The sequence below is a fragment of the Neopsephotus bourkii genome, unplaced genomic scaffold (genome assembly GCF_033783945.1).
Source record: "Neopsephotus bourkii isolate Nb327-2 ecotype Australia unplaced genomic scaffold, CSIRO-AGI_Nbou_v1 NB_1020, whole genome shotgun sequence".
NCBI lineage: Eukaryota > Metazoa > Chordata > Aves > Psittaciformes > Psittacidae > Neopsephotus > Neopsephotus bourkii.
This window is the reverse complement of record NW_026901509.1, coordinates 392,684-414,963: the sequence shown is the minus strand read 5'-3', so window position 1 is coordinate 414,963 and position 22,280 is coordinate 392,684. Positions and strand designations below refer to the sequence as shown.

Below are 22,280 nucleotides of genomic sequence, written 5' to 3'. Positions count from 1 at the left end.
ATCTCAACCCACAAGCTTTACCTTTTTTTCTGATTTTCCTCCACCATCCCATTAGGGAGGAGCAGCTGAGCAAGTGGCTGTGTGGTACTAAGTTGCTGTCTGGGGTTAAACCATGACAAAGAGGAAGGAATAGCAGAGAGGAACTGTTATGCAATGACCATAAACCTCCATCTTCCTGCACTGCTTAGGAGTTAGGAGTGAAGGAGTGAATTTGAGCTTGAGAAATGTGGCTGGAAAGGAACTATTTTAATGTTTGCCTTTTTACATAAATCTACTTTAATTGGTAATAAATTAGTTTTCCCCCAGTCACGTCTGTTTTGCTTGTGACAGTGACTGGTAAACAATCTCCCTGTCATTATCTCAACCCCTGGGCCTTCTTACCCTTCCACTAAGGAGGAGCAGTGAGTGAGCAGATGGGTGGGTGTTTGGCTCTTTGCCGCGGCTAACCCACCACAGTATGTGTACAACAAACAAAATAAAATGCTGTGTCATATGAAAGAAAAATAATTCCAAGTTACCATGCCTTTACGCTTTACTAGGGGGTTTGTGAACACCAGCATTCTTTAACGAGAAACAAACTGCATCCACAAGATTGCATTCTGGTCATCATGACATTAACTTTATGTGCTCAGTGTCTGCTCAGGAGGGCTGTTATATGTATGAGTTTTAACTGACTGAATGACAAAGTATTTTTCACATTTGCAGGAAATGAGGCATTTCTGTTTGCTGAAGTCAGCATGACAGATTTGAAAGCAATAAAGAAATAATCCACAACATTATCCTAGTTATTCTCTCAGCATTTATTTGAAATATCAATACTTTCCATAATATAGTTTATGCACTAAGCAGTGGGGAATTGTATTCACTTCACATCATCCAGTACTGAAGTGGTACATTCGAAGCAGCACATTAAACTTCTGGAAGAGACTGTACAATTTAGATAAATAGAACTCTGGATAACTAAACTAACAGAACTTCTGCAACCATTACCAAAAGAATGCCAAGAAGCTAGGCACAGCACTGTACACACAAAGTGCAGGAAGGAGGAACACCAGAGAACCAACTAAACATATGGGGGGAAATGTTTTTGCATATATGGCCACATGTTTTTAATTGGTCAACTCAAAAAGGTAACACACTTCATTTAGTCCTCATTGAGGAGAGAATGTGCATGAATGATGTTCGAAGAACACATGGTAGACAGAAACAAATTAAGTGAGTGGCATGTTTGGTTGGTTATTGTATTCCTCGGTGAATGAGTTTACAAAGGATATCTGGTGCTTAAGCAGCATCATTTTGTGCCAAGACTTGACAAGAAACAGTTAACAAATGCCAGTTTTATTCCCCATCTTGCCCTCTTACTGGCATTTTGGTGAGCATGCTCTAAGTACCTGAAGGGCAAATTCAGGTGGTTTGTGTCCAAGGTTTTTACTACAGGAATCCCCATTTTATGGTTTAAAATTTACCTGTGGATGGAAACAGACCTTTTAACAATAATTTAAGACTATAAGAATGAGCAGAGATCAGCAGAACACACAGTATAGTGGTTCACTTTCTGAGAAACCAGGTCTACATTTACGCCATCTCTGTGAGAACAAGCCAATTTGGTTGGAAGATACAATTCTGGTTAGTCAATGTTAGACCTGTGTGAACTGTATCATTAGGAAGGGAAAGATCAAATAGCAAGAACTCTTCTTTTTATAGAGAGCTAAGACTCAAAAGTAATACAATGGTGATAGGCATTATCTTCCCAAAACCTCCTGCTACTTCACTATGAATTACCTGCTTTGTTTGCCATCATCTTACCAGCTTCAACTCCATAATGCCTCTGGTTACCACCAGGCCAGCATGGCCAATAAACTAACCCACACTATGCTGACTCAGAAGATACCATGCATCACCACCATGTAGTATGACAACACACAAACCAAAGATGCTCAGTGGGAATCAGTAACTCTATCCACTGCAGTTTTCACTTGTAAGGTGTAAGAAGCAGCATTTTGAAGCAGTGGTACTGCACAACTATCTGGGTCGCAAGTGGTGGATCAGCCATCCTAATTGGGCAATGGAACTAGAATATCAACATAATTGATGGGAAAGAAACCTGACTGGCCATGAAGCATCCCCTCATACCAGTTTTCATCAATCTGGTTAGTGAGGGTAATGATATCACCCTCTTTAAATCCCAGCTCCCCTTCGTTTTCTGGTTCAAAGTCATAGAGAGCTCGGCAGCATGGCTGATCCATGTGAACACCTATGGAGAAGAAACACAAGGAAAACATGTGCTTAAAAATCTCAACAGTTGTATCATTTTTACCACTGTTACCTACTGGCGTTGCTGTTTCTGCTGTCACTCACATGCCAATGACCGTTCTCTGGTAACATCTAAATTTGAACTGCTAAACTTCATTAGGAGAAAGCTATCAGCTTTTGGCAGCCTTTAGTTTTCATACGTGACTACCAGTAGATGTTTGAGAATACTGAAACAACAAATGTAAAGGGTAATGGGTTAAAACTTAAACAGAGGAAGTTTAGACTGGGTATAAGGAAGAAATTCTTTCCTGTTAGGGTGGTGAGGCACTGGAATGGGTTGCCCAGGGAGGTTGTGAATGCAGTGTTCAAGGCCAGGTTGAACGAGGCCTTGGGTGAGATGGTTTAGTGTGAGGTGTCTCTGCCCATGGCAGGGTGATCGGAACTTGATCTTAGGATCCTTCCCAACCGTAACTATACTATGATTCTATGAAGATACAATCAAACCACACCTAAAAGCATGGCCACAGGCAGTATGGAATAAAAAAAAAAAAAAAAACCCAACAAAAAAACCAACAAGAGAGAAGCAAAAGCTGTAATATATTTCCACTTTTACTGGCACGGAGATGCTTTGTCTATTTACCTCAGGTAAGTAGCGTAAGGGGCAGCTTAAAATGACAATGAAGTTGTAACTGTGTCCTTGTCCTTGTATTGAAAATGTACAGTTACACTGTAAACCACTGTATATGCTCCTAATCCTCCGAATTTTAATATGAGATTTTCAAAGACCTTTTCTCCCCATCCCCACAAACACTTGATTGCAAGGCCACCACAGGGCAGATTCAAAACAAGTTTGAAATTAAAAGCTTTCTAATATGCTAGTTCATGAACATCTGAAAATAAACCCATTAGAATGGCTAATGGATAAGTTATTAGTTAGGTTAGATTTTCAGGCATTACATATAATTAATAAATAGCCCCTCCACCCCCAAGACTCTATAGTTAGTATTTCAGCTATTTCGTGTATACTAGCTTCAGGATGAGTAAGTTTCAGATTTTAACTTCCTGCATATTCATTTCAACCTCATTGTGGCTAGAAAGCCCATGTTTGAGATATTTTAAGACAAAAAATATTACACTTCTGTAGATCTCAGTAGAGCAATTACCAGATTTAATTTATTAAATTCTGTAGTGAAACCTTTTTCATTCCTTTAACTATCACTTAAGTGTATTTTGCTTTATTTGTCATGAAGACTATCTTGCTGGCATCAACAAGACTTACAACATGTGTTTGGTATCTCTGTTGCTGTAAGCTGAAATTTAGAAGACCTTAACAAATAAATTCCAATGACCAGACTGCAGCTTTGAATGAGCCCAAAAATATTTTAAAGAAATTTCAAAGAAGGTGTTTGTCTGAAACTGTTAAACACTTCAAAAGAAAGAGCCCCCATTGAAGAAAATGCTAAATACAGCTCTCTGAAGAGGAAAACATGAATGCTGCAGACACACACAGGAACATAAGTCTGCCCTGCCTTAGCACAGACAAGTGTTCATTACAGTGTGTCATGTAAGTGAAGGTGACAATTACTGGTGGTACGAGAAGAGCTTTAGCATGCAAGACTCAAACCCACGCTCATGTACAAGGAATCTCCAGTGTATCACCCTCGTCATTAGCATAGTTTACTAGGAACTTGCATGATTATCTAAGACAATTTCCAGCTGCAGGTGCCACATGGAGATATTGTTTCTGCCTGTATCTGGGAGAGCATCAAACATCAGGATGTGATCAGAAGGAAGGAAATCCTGATTAAAGATGTAGTGAAAAAAATCCAGTCTTGTAAGGTGGAGTGTGCTAGAAATTGTCACTGAAGTAAACTGGAATAACTGAGGTCAGGATTCTACAGAGGACAGCTCTCACCATGTCATGGAGTAAAAAGCCATTACAGTGAGAAACAAACAATAATGCTTTTTTATTATGTGCTGATATGAAATAGACACTACCTTAAGATAATAATTATGCAGTCATAAAAATGCTTAATCTTGCTTGCACTGCTCTCAGTTGGGCAAAGAAAATAACTTTGATAGCTTTGTTTTTCTTTTTAGTGATTTTCACTTTCAGGCTCTTCCTGTTGTACTACCTGGTTTTAAAAAGCAGGATAAGGTTCTAGGGGCTTGGGAATGGTTCAGGGTTCTGCATTTTCACAGAAAACTTCCCATTGTTCTTCCAGATTCCTAGATGTCTTTTTTATAAAGTTCTATATTTTGAGGTAAATTTAAGTAAGGCAGCATCTATTTGAGCTTCTAGGACTAAGGAAATTTTTCATGCAAAGACACATTTAAAGCAGTGGATAATCCATTCCTGTTCTCCTGCCTGAGGATGTGAGCACATCACAAAAAAACAAAGAACATTTCTAACAGCTCTCTCCTATACTGTCTTCATTCTCATTATCTCTCACTATGAAAGAATTAATCTCTAGAAGAAAGCATGGAACTTCAGCATTGTAGCAAAACTTCAGAGTTGGCTTTTCTCCTCATATTGATACTGCCTTTTACCTGATGGTTTAGGTGTAGTGGCATGGGATATTCCTCCATTGTGCTGAGTATTATCACCAGTTGTGAATTCCAGGCTCATACGGGGTTTGGGCTGGTATTCTCTCCTGGGCTGAGATGATGCCTCTTTTATTCTGCAAAAACATGAAGTTAAGTGTCAAGAATTAGCTTCTTTTTAACAGATGAGATACACCAAACTTCTTTATTTCCACGGCTGAAGTTTTGATGCACTGCTCATTCAGACTAAACAAGTTTGGGCATTTGGAGTAGTTTTTTGTTTACAGCATTAGTTTAAATTACAAAAAAACACCTGATGTGACTATGCCATGAGGCTGTTAATTTTAACTTCCCTCTAAGAACCTAGCATTTTGCCTGGCTTCCTTTTGCCTGACAATAACAAATTGCTACTAAAGGGGAAAAACTTGTTACATGATTAGCCATGCCTGAAGAAGGGCTGTACAAATATCTCTCTGCCCCAATTTTTAGCATGGTTTTTGCTTCCATCCCTGGCAAGCCTTAACTGTTCAGCTGGCTGATGCCAACTCTTGTCATTTTATGAGGAGACTGTGTGGGAATGTACTGACTTGAGCTGCAGGCTTAAATAATTTGTAATCTGGAATACTTGTTTCACAGAGGTATATAACTTCCTGACTCTCAAAATAAAAATACTATGCACCATTCATTTCAACTTATTTTTCTAATTGAGAAATCTAGAATTTCTAGGAAAGGGTACATTTTCAGATTCCAGGGTAAAATTCAGGGGTAGGATGATGACAGAATCAGAGTAGGTTGTGCAGAACAACTGCCACATATATTTCTAATACTGCACATGGGAGAACACTCGAGCTAAGACCTCCATATTTAAAGCACAAGTTGGTTTTTCTAACCTTCTCTAGATCTGCCGTACACTTGTTGTTGGCAGCACATTTTGATTTATCTATTGAAAAGATCTGCTTTTAAATTAATCAATTTTGGTATTGATGACAAGTGTTTCTGTACTGTCCAAAATATTACATGTTAGTCAGTCCCCAGAGATCACTTTTCTTCTTAACAAACAAAACCATAAGCATAGTAGAAACAGAAATTAATGTTTTTAACAGTTAACATGAATTGTCAAAATAAACTTAAATAAAAAGGCTTTGCTGTGTTTCACTCATTAACAGAAGTTACTTTTTCAAAACAGCAAAGTTTTGAAGCAAGAAATACTCTGTTTATTATACTTAATGAAACAAACACCATGAAACAAACACCAGATATGAACTAGAAGGCACCAGTTCTACTGACTTGCTAAAAATTACCCAAAAGCTCAGCATAAGCCATGTTTCTTAAGAAAAGAAACATCTCCAAGGAAACCATCCGTTTCCCAGCTGCTCTGTCACAGAACTCTGTCTTGAAAACTGCAGACTCCTTTTGCCTGATGAAAAGAGTTTAAAAGGAAAAGCCTTTACTGACCTTCCAGATTTTACTTATTTTATCGCAAGTCTACCAATGTTTGCTAAGTTTCTGCAGTCCCTGGAATCATGGCATTTTAAGGAACCTTATGCCTTCATGCAAAAGATTTTCTTCAGCTGATCTGTGACAGCAGTCTGACAATAAGGTTCTTGAAAAGCTAAAATGATTCAGAGCTGAAACTTAAAGAAACGATACTGAACATTTAGCAGAAGTTTCAAAAGGGCAAAGGATTATCTGAATTGATACAGGAAGAGAAATCTGTTGCAGAGAGGTATGTTCACTGCAATGAATAACTTACGGACTACAGAACATCTCATCTGCTTGCTCCCAAGGATTCTTTTGTAAAGTGAATTGCAGCATTCATTTGGAAGTGCTGAAAATCACTCTGTGAGCTGTTCAGGCAGTACTGCAAACTGCCTTCAGAAACAGCCTTCTGGGCAGCCTACCTACGAAACAAATTCTGCTCCTAATCACAAAGAAATGTTAAGACTTAGAATTGGATGAGGTTTTACAGACTGTGTGCTCTAAGAAAATAAACACTGACAGACCCAGTAGTACCAGAAACTAGATCTGCACTAAAGACATCATAAAACTGGAAGGAGTCATGGATGATTAAAAAATTGCCTTCACACAGTATGTGAACATTATCTGCTCTTGTGAATTACATGCAGCTTTAAGGAAGTCTTCTAGAAGTATGTGAACTAAGCAAATCTTTCCTGGATTTTATGTTTCTTTGAAGAAGAACATGTGTGTAGGAAGCTGATGAACTCTTACAAACATTATTTTCCTCACTTCATGGGGGTACAATCTGTTTTTTATGGATAGAAAAAAAAACAAGAAGTTCTAAAATATTCTAAAATGCTATTAGAAAGATATTATGTTGTACCAATTCTGAGATGGCACTTGCAGTTCCAGAAAAGGGGATGGAAGAGGTAAATTCAGTTGAGCCTTGTATCAAGTTTGATCTGGTAATTAAGCTGGAAAAAAGGTGTATCCAGTAAGGTGGCAACTGATGGGGGTCTCACTAAATGGCTCGGGAAGTTGTTCATGTAGTTGTAACGATCAATCTTTAACGCCTTCTCCTGGAATGACTGCTATGAATGCATGCAGGAATGGGAAGGAATCCAAAGTTGAAAGTCCCACTGACTTCCCATAGTTATAAGCACTTCCTTTCATTTAAATCACATTTCGCATCTTTTCTGAGCTGACATGCTTTCCTGAACACAGTTCTCATTCAGTCATGCTCAGACATACATGTATCTCTAAAACATACAAACCTCAGCTTCCAATTCCCTAATGAAATGATCCTTGTTTTCATATACATACAGTTATCAAGTTGCACAAAGCAACAGCTTTGCATCTTACTCATATGTTTACTGCCTCTGTAAAACAGAAAAACCCAACCCAACAATCAACAAAATTACACAAAGTGCATTACCTGTCTTCCAGCTTAGAAGTAACTCGCTGTAGGATCTGTGTGGCCTGTTTGTGGTACTCCAGCTGGGCTTGTACAAGAGCAGAAAGCTGGCTCACTTGTTCAATCTGAGGATTGACAACAGAACACCAGATCTTAGGCGAGAACAACAGCGAGTAAAGACCACTGTCTCAGTGACACTGAAAAGGCAGTTTTACTTATCTCTCTAAAAACTTGATTTTCATATTTGTAGTTTGTAAATAGTTACATACCAGACTTTATTCATACCCGTGTCTGTTTATGACCTGATCTGGAATGGTAACTGCAGCTCTTCTCTGCTGATGAGCTCCATGGCAGATTTGGAATGAACAGCATCCTACAGACCTACCTCATTCAGCAGAAGCTATGAAAGTAATAATGAGACTAATGATAGCACAATATACCATTTCCCTCCCTGCTTTTGAGGGGCACAAGACCAGAGTGACTATAGTCATGCTTCTGGCCTGTGAAGCAAACCAAAACATGAAGATACTACATACTCTTCGATACAGAGTATTTGTAGTGAAGGCAGATAGTATTCTACTTCATGAGGGAAGAAACATCCAAAACTTTTGTGTGGGAATGAAATTACTAGCAGTTTCCAAAATACACAATGCAGCAATGGTATAATGCAGGCCAGCACTATCTGACCCTAGAGCACTGGATGTTACTACAAGGATTAAAACTACTATCTTGGTATACTTCTTTCATTTCAGCACAGTTACATTTAATTTCTAGCATGCAAATATTTTTAGGTTTGTCATGGCCCCTCTACAGCAATCTGGTAATGAAGAATTAAATTAGGTGTATATTTAAACTTTAAATAAATCAAATCATTTACTTCAATAGAAATATTTAAACTGAGTTTCTTCTGACCAGGTATTCTATAACACAGATTTCAGCTGAAATGTTTTTTTCTGACAAAAGAAATAAATTTTTCTTTTTTCTTGATTTTATAATCTCAATATTAATTATAAACAGAAGAGCTAAAATATCTAATAGATGCTCAATTCTAAATGAGCCTGTAAGCAAAAAATAAGCTACAGAGTCAGATTTGAGCAGTCATATTAACTTCAGCTTTCCTATTCACTATTGCAGCTGATTACAGCAGAGACCATGTAGATGTGAGTTCGTCATCTCTGATCTTTACCAATCCTCTCAGGAGCCCACACACCTGAGCAAACATCTTGGCTCAAACCTTAAAACCACAGCTAAGTAAAAGTCATGACTTATATTTATACAACTCTAAGAAGGAAGTTAAATTGGTTTTTAAGTAACACTACACAGGAAGCACAAATGATGCTACAAAGGATTTATGTTCTTTAGCTCAGCTACCTATAAAATTCAGCTACCTATAAAAGTCCTACATGTGCATGCTGTACATTACTATAGCTTCAGAGCCTCTCACTGAGTCAAACAAGGAAGCAAGTGCTTCCCCATTGTACAGTGACAGGAATCTGTGTTGTGAAGTATTTTATAAGGCTTTCTGGTTTTAGACTGCTTTAGATTGCCTTCACTGCTCTTTTTCAGATTCAGCTCAAAGATTGACAAGGGATCTCACATCCATCTCCAAAAGGTTGAACATGCTTGACTCAGCAATTTCTTTTGATTCATCAAATTTCTCCAGAGCCTGGCGAAGTTCTTCATCAGGGAGCTTGCCCTGTCTTTTCTTCTTGTAATCGAAATCCAGGCGTCGGCCCTCCATTTTCTTTAGGTGATGCTGAAAAACAAGAACAGAAATACAAGCAAAGAATAAAGGATGTTCCCCAACTTTCTTTTACTGCATTGTAATCAGGTAGTTCACTAACATTTGCAAGCGTGTGCTGTTTGCTGAGTATCAACGCTTCCCCACAGGGAAGAAATACAGATCAATGAAATAGGTCATTTTACATATCATTTAAGAAGTGATGGTGTGCTGCTAACATTAAAAAAAGGCCATGCAGAATGTGTAACTGCAACTGCCATCTGTATAGTATATACACGAGTTTATAGCTTTTTAACTCTGATGCACAATTACCTGAACACTATGTTTTTTCCCAACATGTTTAAAATAAAACTGTTAAAAGCAGTTTTGCAACAGAACCGAAAAGTAAAACTCAAGTCAAAAGAGATTATAATTAGATCATCTCTAATTCTGAAAGCCCATTTTAAAACACACAACTAACATAAAACTTTTAACATATACACAGTTTGCACATTTGGTATTATTAAAATGCCACATTGAGGGCAATACCTGTATTTCTCTAAGATCTTTGTCATGCAGATTCTGAAGTGGGTCAATGAAGTTTTGTTTCACTTCCATGTCGAGAGAGTCCTTGACCTCAGAAAGCTCCTTCATAGCTTCTCCGACATCTGCAAGTGCTGGCCCTGGAAGAATATATGTCCAGCTTGTTTCGAAATAAAGTTACAAACCACTTTAGAATGAAACTGAGTCATACCATTTCCCAAGTTTATCAAAGAAAAGAGTATAATACACTTTGAAAGGACAACATGGATTTTACATGTCAGCAGCCCCCAGAGTTTATACCTTGCAACACAATTGAACTTGAGGATCTATGCTGCATCAAGACAGCTTTCTCCACACCCCATGGAAGGGTTGTATTCTATTCCTTCCTCACTCTAGTGAAGCAAACATGCTAAAACAGAATTATCTTTATTTGCTCCAGCGCTGCCATCACCAGACACTTAAAGCACACAGGAAAACAGCTCTAATGCAAGTTTAGGTCTCCCTGTTTCTATGAGTGAGACTGGTGACAATATCAAATATAAAAATTCTTCACAATTTCACAGAATTATTTAATGAAAGGTTTTTTTATTAAACTGTTGATGTCATTCACCTACTCAAGTTCATAAACTTCAAAAGCAGTTAGCTGCTGAGTTTGCCTCCAAGATTGAAGGCCATAAATATTACCACTCTGCACAAATTTACGTCCTCTGCATAAAAACAAAAGCAAGAGGCTCAAAAATACCCTCCTGGTTTGAGATGTAGGTTGGTGGGGGAAAAAAACCCACATTTTCAAAGAATACAAAGGGTCTTAAAACCTAGAAATGTGAGAAATCAGGAGTTTTGTCTCTCAAGCAGGGGATACCAGCAATGCACTGCAAAACTAGAGAGCTTGCCAGACCCAGATGAAGAGTGACAAACAGCCATAATAGCTGCTATTAGTTAAGGACATGAAAATGGTTGTCCTATATATTCTGCTGCATGCTACTGCAATCCGGGGATATACAGTTCTTCATTTTCCCTTTAAAAATGTGTTTGAAATTTAGAAAATGAGAGGCAAACAATAAAAAAATCAGTAGTCTTTAGCACAAATCAACCCATATTTGCCAAGCTAACTAGTAAATTATATAAAACAAACAAGAAAATATATTTTCCACTGCAGACATCTTTATACCAGGAGCAACACGTTATGAAGATTTAAATAGGAAATGGAATTTTCACAGACTTGAAGGTCCTGCGTATTGCTGTATAAAAATTTGGCCACAGAAATCTGTGTGAGAAAAGCTCATACAGAAAGACAAAGGATCCAGCCATGTATGTCATAGCTTTCAGTTGGACCTCTACTGTTGAAGAACACAGTGTTAAATCTCAGTTTAACATTTCTAACTCGGGTAGCTATAAACTTATTCAAGGCTTGGAGGGAGGAGTGGTTGACAGATAAGACAGGAGTATTCACTAGAACCTTAAAGTGTAGCATTTCATCAGAAGAAAGGTTTAAGTATATTAAAAATATATCAGCCTTTATTCTTTGCCTATAATGACAATAACATTTATTATAAGGATTCTGAGGACAAAAGGTTTTATTGTACAAATGCATAGACAATATTACAAATTTCTGAACACAGGCATCTTTAATCCCAATACAACCCCAGTAGTGTAGTCCATGGCAGAATGCCTGAAGCCTACATGGATATGGGTCCAAATGGAAACGATTTTACTTTCATCCACAATAAAAAAATCTCTAGTCCAAATCCACAAAAGATATTCAAAGGCCTACTCCTAGTTTCTCCTTAAAGGAGAAGTCTGGTGAAGCATAACTCTGATGCTTCTTGCAGAAGCTGTTCTTTGTAGGAGCACAACACGTCAATAATGACAGTTATATTAAATGTTGCTACCATTTTTATTGCATTATTATGGAAGGTGAAGTAATAAAGTTACCAAAGTTGCAGTCTTCTCCAAGCTCTCGTCCAAATTTGAGCATTGCATCTGCCAGCAAGGCTTCAGCCTGAGGGTAACCTGGTCCCTTCTCCTGGCCTCGAATTTTTGACATAGTGTTGATCATGCTGAGCTTAGCTCTGGAAGCTGAAGCAGGCAAGTGACAGAGGTTACAAGCATGCAATACTTTGACTGCACAGAGAGGAATGCACTCCTTAGATTTCTACGAGCTACCTACAGTGTATTTGAAGGACATTATCTAAGTTTATGACTATGCTTTGTTTTTCATCTATTATTTTTAGAGCAAAGGAATGAAGTGGTGTTGGTCTGACTTTTTTTATTTCTGCCTGTAGACCAGAGAGGACGCTGTGTCCTCAACTTTAAGTCAAAGCTTCCCTTGAAATCACTTAGACAGAGAAAGCCCAGGAACACTTTGAAGATAACACATTCAACATGTGCTTCAACTCACGTAGAAAAACCTGTAATTCCCCAAAGCCTATCTTAAAATTCTCAGGTACCAGATGGATAGCAGGTTGAGCAAGCCTTGCTTTGAAGAAAACTTCAGACTAACCTGGAATTTAATCCAAGAATAAACTGCGGTGCCCTATATGTTTTAAATGTTTGAAAGCAATGTTAAATAAAACTCATATTCCCAAACATGATGTCCAACAACCTCTGAAACTGTTCTTGCTTTTTATGGGGATCTGGGGAAACTCCACTTCAGTACAGTTTTCAATTGCATTTTAGCCTTGTATTTTATTTCAGATGCACAAATGCAGATCAAAAGAAAGCACGCAATTATCATAACTGATGAAAAACAAAGCAAACATAAACGAACAAATTTGTTTGCTGATGTGCTTTAGCGAATTTTTGCAAGTACAGAATGTGAATGGCCTGCTGAGAGTGAATTAATTAGCAGCACTTGACTTCAGATTTTGGCAGGTAAATCCTACTGCCAGCAAAGCTGATGCAGTGAGTGTTTCTACTTACATTACTGTGTGTGCTACAGTGGGGCAGCTACAAATGCATCTACCTTCCTTTTTGCAAAGGCCTGACTTACTTAGTTGCTCTTAGTATTTCTGCTTACAACACATTAGTAGCTCACACTTTCGTGTGCTGATTTCACTGGTCAGAATTCAACCTTGTACACATTTCTGCAGCAAAACATAACACTAGCAGTCTGGAGTCAACAAGTTCTTGCTCTTAATTTTTTGTGTATCAAGAGAGGGTTCTTGTTGCTGAGTATGTTTTACTTTGTGGCATACAAGTATAGAAACAGACACAGGGAAATCAGGCAAATGTCATAGTACTTATTTTGCCTGAGAAACACCTACGAAAGGATAACATTTTTTTGACATACAGTAAATATATTTTTGTAAGCTTTTTCACTACCCTTGAGTGCCACCAGATCATGCTTTTCAGCATCTGAATTTCTTGATGCCTTCTGTTTCAACTCACTATAAAACTACAATCAGCAGACTGGCTGACTGTTCAGTACAAGCAACTGCATTTTAATGAAGTGTCTGGCTTTCAAAAATGGGATCAAAGTTATGGTGGCAATTAAAAAATACAGAAGTGCAAAAGAAACTAAAAAGCAAACAAAATCAGTCAGGGTAATGAAGTCAGCAAGCTTAATTAAAACAGGAATAAACGAGAGTATTTTCAGAAATAAAATAAAAAATACTTTCCCAAAAGAGGGACTATAAAAAAATTAAGTGGCTATGTTCTGGACAGGTAAGCAAGAGTAGAAAGAAAAAGGAACAGAGAAGAAAGAAAGATGAAAGGATAGTAAGGGAAGGGCAAGAAATAAATCATAAAGAAAGGCATGCATGAAAAATTCAATGATTCATCTAATCATTTAATAATGATTACATCAGAAACCTGATTTAGTAGGAAATCTTAGAATACATCTACCAGTGGTCTAATTTCACTTTTAGAATCATAGAAGTTAGGGTTAGAAAGGACCTTAAGATCATCCAGTTCCGAACCCCCCGCCATGGGCAGGGACACCTCGCTCTACACTGTATCACCCAAGGCCTCGTCCAACCTGGCCTTGAACACTGCCAGGGATGAAGCATTCACAACCTCCTTGGGCAACCTATTCCAGTGCCTCACCACCCTAACAGGAAAGAATTTCTTCCTTATATCCAATCTAAAATTCCCCTGTTTAAGTTTTAACCTATTACCCCTTGTCCTATCACTACAGTCCCTAATGAAGCATCCCTTCTCTTAAGGTTGTTTCCAGGAACTTCCTTGGGAGCAGAGGTGTTGTGCTCAGTCAATCACGAAATCCTGTCTGAGCCCTTTCATTTCCATTGCTTTATTGTGGTACTGTATGTGCTTTCTTCCCTAAGTTATGCTTCTATTTGAGTGAGGATAGGCAGAGATCCACAAAACACCACATGGAAGTGACATCAATACTTGGGGTTTTTCCAGTTGTGGCCCCCCTCCTTTACATTGGTTTTCATGGTCTCACCAATGATTCACCTTAATATGAAGTGTTAACAGCACCATAGCAAATCATAAGACTATTGCCAGAAGAGTTTGAAAGAAACTTTAGCAGTAGGTTCAACTGATCATTCTTTGTATTTTCAATCTTGCTCAACATTCACCCTCTTTTTCTTGAAATCATGGTCACATACATCTGAATGGAAAGTCTCTGAGCCTTCAACATGTTCAATTTTAGTTACTTTCAGGTTTTGGGTGGGTTTTTTTGTTTGTTGGGGGGGGGGTGTTTGGTTTTGCTTTTTTTTTTTTTAATTGATAGGTCTACAAAGCTATATTTTCAGTCACACTGGCCTCAGCCCAAAATATCTTTCAATAAATTCACCTTTGTCTCTAATATCCTTTCCCTTCTTTCCCCTACCCTTTCTCCTTACCCCTTCCTTTTTCTTTCCAGCATTCGTAAGTTAGACAATGCTGAATACTTCATTTATTAATCCTTCAAAACACCAATGAGCTAATTATCTTTAGCACTGCAGAACTGTGTTATCCAAGAATACTGGTGTTTTCAGGGCACATGCTGTTATCAAGGAGTGTATTGGCTACTGTAATAGAAGGAAACCGAGCTGACAGTTGATTCCTGCTCATGACAGAGAGACATTAACAAAGTGTTTTTCACCAAAGTATATTCAGTACAGCATGTATCTTTATGTTTATCATGATAATTTGTTGGAAAGAGCCAGGAAAACATAGGTGCGCAGTTGTTCTATGACCTTTGTACTTGGCTGTACTGGGGAGCCTGGCCAAAGCTCTTGGTACAAACAGCTGCAGCAGGGCTTCCCAGCTTGAAGTGTGGGCTCGGATGATGATTTGGTGGTAATTGATGACATATTTCTTCTTAATCTCTGTTCTCACTATGCAGTGATTGTTTGATGCATTCCTGATTTTCCTCTGTGCTTTATTTATGTATGTATCTCTCCGAATTGCTGTAGTGTACTTATTCACTATAGAGACACATAACCTGATTTGCGCTAGCATGCTTGTTTACTTTAGTGTGCTTGTTTAACAAACTGTGCACATTATACAGCTAGCGTAGGGTCGTTTTGTTGAATACACTGCCTGTTTGCAGAACAGCTACATCCCAAACACTCTTCTCCTTGCGAAAGCTAGGTAAACTTTTAAGTAAGACAATCTTCTGTTAAATATTGCTGTTAAATAATTTTTTTTCATTACATTTCTCCCTTTTCGCAGTGATGCTTCTGGTTTTTATGAGAATGAGAAGGTAAACAGGAAATACTGGAAATCAGCATTTTTGGTGCCCCCAAGTAAACACCAAGATAGTAGGGAGTTTTTTAAAAAGGAATTTTTTTATTTTACTGAAAATATTAGTAATTTTCCACACAATTCTTGACACTATAGAGCCGTTTTGCAATTGGCATAAAACAATCTAAGATCAGGTGATAGCTGAAAAGGATCAGTCCTACTTTCCTCTTACTCCATCTGCTGTGTTAGCCCAGCTGTGGAATGAGTAACATAATCTCATTTGATATGCAAGAAATTAGATCTTCCTCCTGCCTATTACAGTTTTAGTTTCCTGATTCTACTTGCACATGTCACAAGCAGATGATGAGATGTATAGCTAGAGTATGGAAACTGCTCTTTTCTGCAGCACTGCAAACTTACCTCAGCCTCAGATGACTGAAATCACACCCTTAACTACTTCCAGAAATTCAACTTTCTGCTGTTGCTGTGAGCCTCCTCCATGATTCACAGCAATCATAACCACTCAGCTGTGTCAGGAAGGCAGCCAGAGAAGCACTAAATAGCCAAAGCTTATTACTGAGTCTATACGATGATGCACCACAGCAGCTTCAGAGTAGTTAACAATTTTATCACTAGCCCCATGTTTGTCAATCCTATGGCTTTTCCTGCAGAGTGCTTGTTGACAATGAGCAATGAATCTGCAGAGTCAAGTCATAAACAGTATTTCATCTGTTGACATAGAAACTGTTCTAGTCATCCTTATTTTCTTTCTAGCAGTTCTTGCACTTGTAAATATTATTCTTCCTTTTTTCAATCTGCTGGCAACAACATCAATTTATCCTTTTTCCCTCTGTTTCCAGCTATGAGGAAACAAATTCTTTACAGTGAATGAAAATCTGGTCTATACTTCCATGAAACTCTAAGATACTTATGGTAGGTAGAGGGCCCCATCTTACCTTCACATTGTATCTGTTGACCCCATCACTGAAGACAGCATTGACTTATTGGACCCTTATGCTCCTACATCACTACTCTTGAATTTAATGGTTTACATGATTACAAGAGTTCCAGATCCCAGCTCCTTGTAGGGATTCTTTGCCAAGAGAGAAGCATGCACCACTCTCTCAGCCCAATCACAAAAAACCTTCCTTCATAGAAACCATTCATTTACTTCTATTGTGAAGGTTCAATTTAGGCATAGAATCATTGAATCATAGAATAGTTAGGGTTGGAAAGAACCTTAAGATCATCAAGTTCCAACCCCCCTGCCATGGGCAGGGACACCTTGCTCTAAACCATATCACCCAAGGCCTCGTCCAACCTGGCCTTGAACACTGCCAGGGATGGAGCATTCACAACCTCCCTGGGCAACCTATTCCAGTGCCTCACCACCCTAACAGGAAAGAATTTCCTCCTTATATCCAATCTAAACTTCCCCTATTTAAGTTTTAATCCATTACCCCTTGTCCTGTCACTACAGTCCCTAATGAAGAGTCTCTCCCCAGCATCCCTGTAGGCCCCCTTCAGATACTGGAAGGCTGCTATGAGGTCTCCACGCAGCCTTCTCTTCTCCAGGCTGAACAGCCCCAACTTTCTCAGCCTATCTTCATATGGGAGGTGCTCCAGTCCCCTGATCATTCTCGTGGCCCTCCTCTGGACTTGTTCCAACAGATCCATGTCCTTTTTATGTTGAGGACACCAGAACTGCACACAATACTCCAAGTGAGGTCTCACGAGAGCAGAGTAAAGGGGCAGGATCACCTCCTTCGACCTGCTGGTCACGCTCCTTTTGATGCAGCCCAGGATACGGTTGGCTTTCTGGGCTGCGCACACTGCTGGCTCATGTTCATTTTCTCATCGACCAGCACCCCCAAGTCCTTCTCCTCAGGGCTGCTCTGAACCTCTTCTCTGCCCAGCCTGTAGCTGTGTCTGGGATTGCTCTGACCCAGGTGTAGGACCTTGCACTTGGCATGGTTAAACTTCATGAGGTTGGCATCAGCCCACCTCACAAGCTTGTCAAGGTCCCTCTGGATGGCATTCCTTCCCTCCAGCGTATCAACCGAACCACACAGCTTGGTGTCATCGGCAAACTTGCTGAGGGCGCACTCAATCCCACTGTCCATGTCAGCAACAAAGACGTTGAACAAGACCGGTCCCAACACCGATCCCTGAGGGACACCACTCGTTACAGGTCTCCAGCTGGACATTGAGCCATTGACCACAACTGTTTGTGTGCGGCCCTCCAGCCAGTTCTTTATCCACCGAGTGGTCCATTCATCAAATTGATGTCTCTCCAATTTAGAGACAAGGATGTTGTGTGGGACAATGTCGAACACTTTACACAAATCCAGGTAGGTTACATCATTTGACATCATCTTTGATTATGTTCTTTTATATGCCTTTTTCTCCAGTTCAACAACTCTTTTGCATGCTACCTTTTAGCTCCCTCCTTAGTAACTCTGATGACAATAGGAAATCTCTAGAGGACTTGGTAAAAACTCTTGTTATGCCTCCTCCTGCACCCTGGAGGAAGTTGCTTCACAACTTTGTCTTTATTCTCATCGTCTGCAAGGACTGCCTGCTCCTTTTCCCTCACACAAGGACTGCAGAATGCCTCATGCAGACACCCTCACTGTGCCTGATCCTAATCCCCAACTGCAGGCTGATGGCTTCATCCTGTTCCCATATCTAGGCTGGTGCTTGATGCCCAGGGCTGTTGCTGCACCAGTACTCCCCGCTGCCTGGCTGGAGGAGTGGAATCTGCCCTGGCTGCAAGGCACTGCCCTGCTTCCCCTGAGGAGTCCATAGCCACCTCCAGCTCCCAAGGAGTCCCACACTGCTCACAGTGCTGACATTCAGATGTCTGCAAGTAAATACACCTATTTCACCAATTTTGTCTTGATCTTGACTGCACCAGTGGGGATGAGATCATTCAGACTATATATACTGGTGAGACAGAGTGTTTTCAAAAAGTGCTGCAAGTACTGTAAGACTGTGAAATTACATTACCTGGATTGGGCTGAAGATACTCTATTGTCTTTGCCATTATCTCCATAACTGCCCTGCTGGTAACATCCACTTTCTAAATGAGAGTTAAACAAAAAGAAACAGGAAAAGACATGTTAAGCAAAAGGAAGCCTTTTTTCTTCTTTTTTTTTTTTTTTTAATAAATTCTTATAAATACTTTTGACTTAATTTCTGTGTCCCTAAGAAATGCCCCACTACCAGAATGGTGATAATATCAGGAAAACTACCAAAGTATGAGTTCATCATTTCAGTTCATAGCAGATCCATTCTCAAGTGAAGACATTAGTACAGAGTACCTCAGGATGTGTTGGGAACTTGATGTGACTTATTGTACAGTGCTGATACTTTCCATAACCTTGGGAAACATCCACAACATGGAAATTTTTTTGATAGAACAGTCACAAAAAACTATTTGAAGAATTAACCATCCTTGATCTTCCCCCCAGAAAAACCTGGCAAAACGAGAGGAAAGCCTGTATCAATCAAAACCAACCGCCAGTGATAAAATTAGCTTTCTAACTCTTCCAGAGCAAGTTCTGGTAGAACTGGGTCAAGGAAGACTAGGTATCACTCAGTTTCCAGTTTCAAGAAACCTATCAGCATAGATGCTCTGGCCATTGATTTCCCCTGGCTGACTCCATGAAGAAGTTATTTTATATTTAGAAATGTAAAATACTTAAACCTGAAAAGCAGTTTTTTTACTTTCTTCTATTGTAATAGGAATTCTTGTTTTCTTAAGAAGTACTCTGCATCAGCTTCCTCTTCTCCATCAGCGAAGTATGCAACTATTCTCCCTCTCAGAATCAGGCCTCAAAGAAAAAAATGTTGCTTTGGCAGGTTTGGGGCTCCCTGTAACCTGTTCTGTACTCTGCATTTATGAAGTCATATTGCATTTCTCTGCAGGGTAGCTTGTGTCCTGTAGGGTGAACTCCTTTACCATAATGGCAAGTTCCTACTTTAAAAAAGAACACCTGAGACAGGTTGTTTGCAGCACACTGTGAGTGACGTCTTTCGCGTTTCCTCTTGCCACTGCCATCTGCCAGGTCTTGCCCTCTGCTTTACACAAAGAAGCAGAAGAGGTCTGCCAGCCCTGGATGAGTAAGTAGCTGAACTGCCTGGTAGAGAGCCCAGAAATGGCTAGGAGGCTGCACAGGAGAGTGGGGGTGGGGAAACAGAAGGCCAGGGACAGGCAGAAGGAGCATGGCCACTGCCTGCAGAAACACTGGAAAGGAACACCTGGCCAGGTGGGGAGTGTGGAGGAAAGCGATGAGTTTACTCCACTCTCTTCCCAACTCTCAGTGCTTTCACCTCCTGGGCTGCCAACCCATGCCACCCACCACCACTATGTGGGACTCACCCCTGGCTGTTGCAGGGTCCTATTTTCCACTCTACACCTTCGACCAGTTTTCTGAATCTTTGTTAACATCTTCCAGTTTTGACAGCAGTGCCTATACTTGTGACACATTCTAAGGGAAGCTGGGCAGAAGGGGGGAAATCAACTGTGCAGCACTTTCACAGGAAGAAGTACAAAGCATATGACCTTCTCCTTTATTTTTTATCCAAGCTTTTTTCCCCATCTCACTATATAAATGTGCAAATAGCTTCTGTTTCTCTTGATCAGTTATGCAACACATACCTACCCTACAAGTCACCTAGCAGTAACTTGTGTTACAAGATTTGACAGGACCTGTCAAAGTCGAAGCCAGAAAAAAACTGTCCATATTTATCCTTCCAACTGAAATATTATCACCATCATACCCAGCTGTTGCTTTTTCCCTGCCTGCTCCACAGAAACACTTAAGTGCTACCACTGCCAGCTTCACCAGGCACTATGCTGGGGTTAACCTGATCTACCCATGTAACTTTGCCAGTGGAGGGTGCCTAAGAAGATCTATGAACGTCTGAGTGAATATGCCACTGAGACTGTCAACCCTCTTTGGCAGACAACTCTTTCTCCTCTTGACTGATGCTTGAGGAGCTGAGAATTCCAGGCACCCTTTACCAGTGAAATTACCATCGTAAGCAGGCTCTTTTTCAGAGATCCTCTCTTTTGAGGTCCCTTCCAATCTCTAACATACTGTGATACTGTGATACTGTGATACACTGTTTTGACCAAAGCTAATTTGTAGCTGATGTCTGCCTCAATCTCTGAATAAAATACTGGCATTACAAAGAGTGGCATATATTACATATGCCTTGGTTAGAAAAAAACACACATAAGAAATACAAACCTCAGTCTGGCTGAATAAAAGTTCAGTCTTTAAATACTATTTGAGTGATTCAGGGACAGAAACTTTGGAATTCCTGTCCTAGAAAGGAAACTGAATGGTAATGGATATACCCTAACACATTTAGACTTACCCTTTCCATTTCTTTGAAGTCATCATCTAGCTTGGTTCCTTCTGCACCTCCTACTTTTTCACTCACTTTCTGCAGTTAAAAAAAAAAAGAACAAAAATCACATTAAGCAATAACTTAAAAATCTAGCCACTGTGCTTTCCTGGGGAAATGTTTTGAATTTTTCTGTAAGTTAGTACAACAGTCAGACATATTATTCTTTCTGAAAAACTTATTTCAAACTCACTTTAAACTACTTTAGATTGGATATAAGGAGGAAATTCTTTCCTGTTAGGGTGGTGAGGCACTGGAAAAGGTTGCCCAGGGAGGTTGTGAATGCTCCATCCCTGGCAGTGTTCAAGGCCAGGTTGGACGAGGCCTTGGGTAATATGGTTTAGAGCGAGGTGTCCCTGCCCATGGCAGGGGGGTTGGAACTTGATGATCTTAAGGTCCTTTCCAACCCTAACTATTCTGTGATTCTACACAATGAGAAAATAATATGTTACTGCTTAAGTTTCAGAGACCCAATCTCCTGCTGGTGTCAGAAGTACATTATTATCATGTCTTTGCAAGATCACACCTCTATTTCTCTGTTGAATGAATGTTTGTATCTTGGAACTTATCAAGCAATTAATCATCAATGACGAATCTGGAGTCAGCAGACAGAAATATCCATGGTCACATGTAATAACGAAAAAAGGAGGTGCTCTGACATAATAAACTGGGGAAGGAATCAAGGCTATAAAAAATTTCTCATCAGAGCTGAAAAATGGCCCAGCTGCTTTGCCCAATGTGTACCAATGCAACACCAACAGTAATACTCATGTCTAAGCACAGAGCAAGAAGCTTCCAAGGCTGGACTCCAGCCACTCAGAAGACAACAGACACCCAGAACCCCACGACTAAGAGCTCTCAGAAATGTAACTGACTTAAGCCACTACCAAACCTTCACCATTAAGAACTGAGTTTCTAAGTAAAAGTAACAGATACAAAAAAACTCTACGGACCATGCAAGACCTTGAGGTACACATGAGTTATATATAAAATACCCATTTGACAGCTCTATTAGAAAGAACCAAAGGGACCTTTGGTTTCATGTCTTTAGAAAATACTCTTTTTTTAATAAAATACTCAGTTTGATAACTAATTGGAAAATGAACCTGTGCTACTGCTTCATTTCCCTGATTCAGTGGAACACAATGAACTGAGTTTCCACTTACTGTCAGTAAAAGTGACAGTAACAGACTTGAACAGTAACTGCTATGCAGCACCATTCAAAATGGATTATAGCAACTGCATTGTCAGTCACAGTGTTGTAGTGGTGTAATTCCACAACTAAGTCAGGTG

General features: G+C 39.6%; 1 protein-coding gene across 1 annotated transcript in view; it reads right to left on the bottom strand.

The window, feature by feature from the left end:
- Positions 1–776: 776 nt before the first annotated feature.
- The window catches only part of SH3GL2 (SH3 domain containing GRB2 like 2, endophilin A1), an 87,228-nt gene continuing 65,724 nt past the window's right edge, over positions 777–22,280 (bottom strand). Inside the window, exons 2-9 of the mRNA XM_061360343.1 lie at positions 20,958–21,026; positions 18,579–18,651; positions 11,868–12,011; positions 9,939–10,072; positions 9,267–9,425; positions 7,691–7,794; positions 4,804–4,934; positions 777–2,254 (exon numbers count right to left, since the gene is read on the bottom strand). Coding sequence (XP_061216327.1) covers positions 2,055–2,254; positions 4,804–4,934; positions 7,691–7,794; positions 9,267–9,425; positions 9,939–10,072; positions 11,868–12,011; positions 18,579–18,651; positions 20,958–21,026 — 1,014 coding nt within the window. The 3' untranslated portion in view covers positions 777–2,054. The remainder of the gene's footprint in view (positions 2,255–4,803; positions 4,935–7,690; positions 7,795–9,266; positions 9,426–9,938; positions 10,073–11,867; positions 12,012–18,578; positions 18,652–20,957; positions 21,027–22,280) is intronic.